Source organism: Myotis nattereri, assembly GCF_964212035.1.
Source record: "Myotis nattereri genome assembly, chromosome: 8".
Taxonomy (NCBI): Eukaryota; Metazoa; Chordata; class Mammalia; order Chiroptera; family Vespertilionidae; genus Myotis; species Myotis nattereri.
The window spans coordinates 35,540,186-35,546,185 of NC_138083.1; the positions used below are offsets into that span (position 1 = coordinate 35,540,186).

Consider the following 6,000-nt stretch of genomic DNA (forward strand, 5'->3'; position numbering starts at 1 on the left):
GTTCCCCTTCCCATCCCTATCTGGTTTTCCTCCTCATCTCCTTTTAGCTCTCTTCTGTATCTGCCTTCTGCCCCCTTTCCCTCCTGTCTCCTTCTTGGCCCCGTCCCCACCTGCCCACCAACACTAGAGCAGAGATCAGCCACTCACTCAGGTGGAAGCTGGGGGTGTTCTTTTGGCTCTGCCCCTTGAGAGTCAGTCCCCACAGACCATTGTGAGCCCTGGGGGGTGGGGACGCTTTTTTCATCATAAAATTATCACTGGAACCTGGACAAAAGCCCCTCTCCTTGGTTCCCCGTGGAAACACATTGGCTTTTTTTTTTAATCATTAAAATTTTTATTAGTTGGAAAATTCTGGGGTTTTTTTTATTGAAGAGGATCAAAAGATTGAGAAAACCTTAGGAAAAAGTCCTCGACAATACAAAAGCATATAAATGAAAATGAACTCCCCCTCTCACCTCAGATGGACAATCCAAATGTTTCTCAATTCTTTTTTTTTTTTTTTTTTTGCTATGACCTATGGCAAAATATACATTTTTTTTATTGCAACTCAGAAAACACATCTATATACATAGAATATATTGAAACAAAAGTTTCACAAAGCATTATTTTCTCTTCTATTCTGTTTAATTTTAGTTGTTAAAATAACCACCAACAGCTTGTGACTCCCAGTTTGCAGTTTGAAAAATACTCCTACCAAAAGCAACACTCTCCCCCAAAGACAACAGCTAAGCTATTAGTGGCATGCCTGCATCATTCTAGCTTTATTTTACATCTATATAAGGTACTTGCTTACTTTTCTACAAAGGAGCACATACTATAATTCTATTATGTACCTTTTTTCTTCACTTATCATTATACCTGGAAGATGTTCCTTAATGCCACCTTTTTCTCAGCTTCATAGTATTTTTCTGCATTTACCATCTTTTATTCAACCAGCTTTCTATGGATAGACACTTAAATTATTTTCCAGCTGTTGGTTCGCATACACAATGCTGTGTGGGTCCCTTAGCAAGCCTTTGGTAGTATAGCGATCGTGTATATTCTTAGAGGAAGTGCGAGGTTAAAATGCATATGCAGCACCAAGTTTCAGTTTGGGATGCTGAGAATGTTCAGGAGATGGATGACGAAGATTACTGTACAACAGTGTGAATGCCACTGAACTGTATACTTAAAAGATAGTTAAAATGGTAAATTTTATAGTAAAAGAAGAAACAAGATAGGTATGTGCATTAGTAGTTTTGATAAGTATTACCAAATCAGTCTATCTATGATTTTTAAATTTTTATTATTCATCCCTGGCTGGTGTGGCTCAGTTGGTTGAATGTTATCCCATACACTGAAGAGTCACAGGTTCAGTTCCTCGTCAGGGCACAAACCCAGGTTGTGGGTTCCATCCCCGGTTGGGGTGCATATGTGAGGCAACCAATCAATGTTTCTCCCTCTTCCTCCCTCCCTCTCCCTTCCTCTCTCTCTAAGATAAATAAAAACATATCCTCGGGTGAGGATTAAAAGTATTATTATTCAAAAGTAATACATGCTTACTTATATGCATGCATATAAGCATAACCAATGGACACAGACAATAGGGGGGCGAGGGCGTGTGCTGGGAGGTGGGAGCAGTTGGGAGAGGTCAATGGGGGAAAAAGGAGACATGTAATACTTACAACAATAAAGAATTTTTAAAAAAGTAATACATGCTTGTTGTTAATATGGAAGTAGTACAGAAGTGCATAAAATCAAATGTTAAATTCCTCCTTCAAATCCTAATTGCTACAGATTGTACCCTCCCCAACTGTTCTTCCTGCTTATTCTGTGTATATACAAACTCATATAGCTTGGGCTTTTTTTTGAGTGTCAGGATTGTATTTTTTTCTTACGAAAATGGGACTATATTAAGCTATTCAATAGCTTTCTTTTCCCCCTTAGCAATATATCTAGGAGATCTTTCCAGATCAAGAAACACAGGTGTAACTTAATCTTTTTAATAACTGCAGAGCATTCCATTGTAAGGACCAGAATTTCCTTAATCACTGGGTGGGGGGGTGGCATTTTTCAAAAGTAATTTACTCATTCCAGAGGGAGAATAGAGAGGAAATAATGGCAGGAAATTAAAACAGCCCAGTGGCAGTCCTTTCCTAAGGGCATGTTGTGAGCTGTCAGGTGAGAGCTGTTCCCAACCCCCCTCCCCCCAGTGTTTCTGCGGCAGGGCAATCAGGCTAAACTGAAGTGGACTCTGGATCATACTGCTGGGCTAGAATCTTAGCTCCCTCAACCACTAGGTATAGACCATGAACTTCAGTTTTTTCATCTATAAAAAGGGATAATGATAGTACTTATCTCATGGTTTGGTGTTGCAAGGACCCAATTGGATAAGATGTAATTCCCCCCTCCCCCACGGTGTACCTCATTTCAGTAAATGCCAGGACCACACACCCTGTCACTTGACTCACCTTTGTCTCATTCTAGACTCTCCCCTTCTTACACCCCACAACCAGTCCATTGGCAAGGGCTGCCAATTCTGCATTCCAGCACAGCCTGTAGTGACCTCTTCCCATTTCTTGTACCAGCCTCCTTCCTTTCTCCTCCCTCAGCCCTAGTCTCTTCTCTACATGCAACCAGAGGGGCTGAGAAACCCTGGTCAGACCCTGCCCCTCCTCTGCTCAGCCCCGTGGCCTCTCATCAGGTTCAGAGCAAAAGCCAAAGTCCTTGCTTGGCCTTCTAGGCCCTCCCTGTTGGGCCAGGAAGCCTCATTGACCTCATCTTCTGCCTCATTCTCCATCCCCTACTCAGTGCCAGCCACACTGGCATCCTTGTTGTTCCTCAAACATCCCCCTCCTTCCCTTCTGTCTGGGACCCTTACTCCCAGATTTCCACATGGCTCGCTGCCTTACTACCTCAGGTCTCACCTCAACTGTTGCCCAACAGAGAGGCCTTTCCTGGCCACCCTGTCTAAAATGGCTCCCTCTTGGCAAAACCGAGTCACTAGGAATGGAAATGGCTATTTTCTCCCAGGCCACCTTCCTAGAGGAGCTGCTGCCCTCTAGTGGGGAGCTCTCCCCACCCATGGCTCATGCTCAGACTCTGTCTCATGGGATCCTCATCCCCTGTGTCTGCTTCTCCTGCAGGTGAGAAGCCCTACAAATGCTCAGTGTGTGAGTCCGCATTCAACCGCAAAGACAAACTGAAGAGACACATGTTGATCCATGAGCCATTCAAGAAGTACAAATGCCCCTTCTCGTGAGTAGAGTCTGGCATGGCGGGGGCATGGGTTTACCCACTAGTGGGACAGGGAGATGTCAGGTCTGAGGACTGGAGGCCCTCCCTGCTTTTATCCTGTCCTGGGCCCTACCTGCTGGCTCCACTCCCCACCCTGCTTCTTTGCCCAGCCATTAGGATCCTCATGCTCAGGGTTAGCAGAGGGCCCAGCAAGAGGGTTCTGAACTTGGCAAGCACCCCCTGACCAGTGGCTTTGGGTTCTAGGACACACACAGGCTGCAGTAAGGAGTTCAACCGGCCAGATAAGCTGAAGGCTCATATCCTCTCCCACTCTGGTAAGTGGCCTTGGACCTGCCGGGAGGGTCTGGTTCAGCTAAGCCCCCTGGGGCAGACTCCCAGGCACATCCCATGAGACTTGTTATTCCTGTCTGGTACATGCCAGCCAACAAACGGTTGCTCATGCGAGCCATGAGCCAGGCTTGTGTTTAGGGTCTTTGGGGTGCACAGAGGCGAGTCAGACACAGTCCCCCAGGCTGAGGGAGAAGCCGAGCTGAGAAGAGATAACTATAAATCAGAGAGGTTCCCAGTGTGACCGAGGTGTGGATCAGATGTAGAGGGAGATCATATTCTGACTGGGCCCAAGATAAGGACAGGAAGTTTCTTTGTCCCCTCGGCAGAGCAGGGGTCTCCACAGCACTCCTTGGTTTTCTGGGGTTTCACAGAGCTTCCCCTAAACTATATTCTTTAGTCTAGAATGGGTTTCGCAACCTTGGCACTATTTATTATTTGGGGCCAGATAATTCGTTGTTGTAGGGGCTATGCTGTGCACTATAGGATGTTTAGTAGCATCCCTGGCCTCTACCCAATAGGTGTCAGTGGCATCTCTCCACGTTTTTGGCAACCAGAAATGTCTCCAGGGGACAAGCCAAACGTCTCCTGGGGGCTAAAATCACCCCTGGTTAAGAACCTCTGGTTTACAGAGAGGATTTAATGGCTAAAGAAAGTTTGAAAACAGAATAAATCAGGACTTAGAGGCAGATGGCTTGGGTTTGAGCTTTGGCACTGCCACTTGCCTCAGGCAAGTCACTGCCCCTCTGTAAGCCAGGGAGGTTGAGGGGGCTATGGCTCAGGCTGAGTGTGGGCTGGAGTGACTGCATATGTTCGTGGAGGCACCAGTGACTTATTCAGTGAGTGACTATTGAGAACCTACCATGTGTGAGCACTGAGGGAATCAGGAAGAACCCCACCCCACCCTCCTGGGGAAGCTTCGATTTAGTAGTGGAGATGGAAAATGAACAGCAGACCAATAAGTATGTGCTGCAAAGTATGCTGAGTGTAAAGATGGAGATAAACAGGGTAATGGGGCAGAGAATGAAGAAAGGAGCTGACATGAAAAGAGCCAGGAAATGGCTTCCAGGGTGAGGGAGCAGCAAACGCAAAGCCTTGAGGTAGGGAAGGGACTGGGGGTGTTTGAGACAAGGAAAGGCGAGAGGGAGGTCTGGAGCTCAGAGAACAAGGTGTGGGGAGGGAGGGGAAGCTACTGAGGGGTGAAGGAGTAGTCAGACTGTATGGGGCTTTGTGGGAAATTTGGGGAATCATGAAAGGGTTTGGAGCAGGAAATATCATGATCCTTTATGTGTTTTCCGAAGATGTCACTAGCTGCCCTGTAGGAAATGGTCTTAGGGGGCCGTGTGAGGCAAGCATAGCAGAGAGGAGATAGATGATGGACCTTGGAAAATTCGGGGGCTGGACGCATTGTTCTGGGCAGAGGGAAACAGCAAGTGCAAAGGCCCAGAAGGAGGAACCGGCTTGATGCCGTTGAGGAGAGCAAGTGTGGTTGGCACAGTGGCTGGGAGAAGGTGAGAGATGAGACTGGTGGTAGGAGAGCCCAGATCACACAGATGCTTTTAGACAAGCCGAGAGACTGGGTTTTCTTCCAAGTTCAGGGGCACTGTTGCAGGGTAAAGGGTCTGGGTGACTCTCACTGACTTCCCCTCCCCACCAGGCATGAAGCTCCACAAGTGTGCCCTGTGCAGCAAGTCCTTCAGCCGCCGCGCCCATCTCGCTGAGCACCAGCGCGCCCACACAGGCAACTACAAGTTCCGCTGTGCTGGCTGCGCCAAGGGCTTTTCCCGCCACAAATACCTCAAGGACCACCGTTGCCGCCTCGGACCCCAAAAGGATAAGGACCTGCAAGCCCGGCGGCCCCCCCGGAGGAGGGCAGCCCCCCGCAGTGGCAGCAGTGGTGGACACAAGGTGGTGACCCCCCTGCCTGACCCACTGGGGCTGGAGGAGTTGAAGGACCCAGGGACTGGGCAGGTGCCCGAGGCTGCCCCAGGCAAGCCACCCTTCTCAGAGCCGGATGCCGTGCTGTCCATCGTAGTAGGTGGCACGGTGGGCAGTGAACCTGAGCTGGTAGTGCCTGGGCATGCCGAGGGCCTGGGCCCCAACCTGGCACTGGCAGAGCTACAGGCAGGGGCTGATGGCCCGTGTGCCATGCTTGCTGTGCCTGTCTACATCCAGGCCTCTGAGTGATGGACCCATGGTGTTTGCTCCCATAGCCCAGCCTGATGCTCACCTCTGGGTCCACAGCCTCTGGAGACAGATAAGATCCTTCCCAGTGGAAGCGAGCTGTCAGCAGAGATGGCCTGTGACTGCCCTGCTGTGTCTCCCTATCCTTCTGGAAAGCCCTGTAGCATTCTGGAACCTGGGGCAGGGCTGCTTATGGCTTCCAGGCAGGAGTGATAGCAAGAGAGATGGCTGAATCTGAGTGGCCCAGGGTTT

General features: G+C 48.9%; 1 protein-coding gene across 2 annotated transcripts in view; it reads left to right on the plus strand.

Annotated features, from left to right (window-relative positions):
• Positions 1-5,751, plus strand: part of ZNF341 (zinc finger protein 341) — a gene marked incomplete at both ends in the record, with an annotated part of 48,760 nt that extends 43,009 nt beyond the window's left edge. For both annotated transcript variants that reach the window (XM_081097535.1, XM_081097536.1), the window contains 3 exons: positions 3,126-3,237; positions 3,481-3,551; positions 5,222-5,751. In XM_081097535.1, coding sequence (XP_080953661.1) covers positions 3,126-3,237; positions 3,481-3,551; positions 5,222-5,751 — 713 coding nt within the window. The remainder of the gene's footprint in view (positions 1-3,125; positions 3,238-3,480; positions 3,552-5,221) is intronic.
• Between the last annotated feature and the right edge of the window lie 249 nt (positions 5,752-6,000).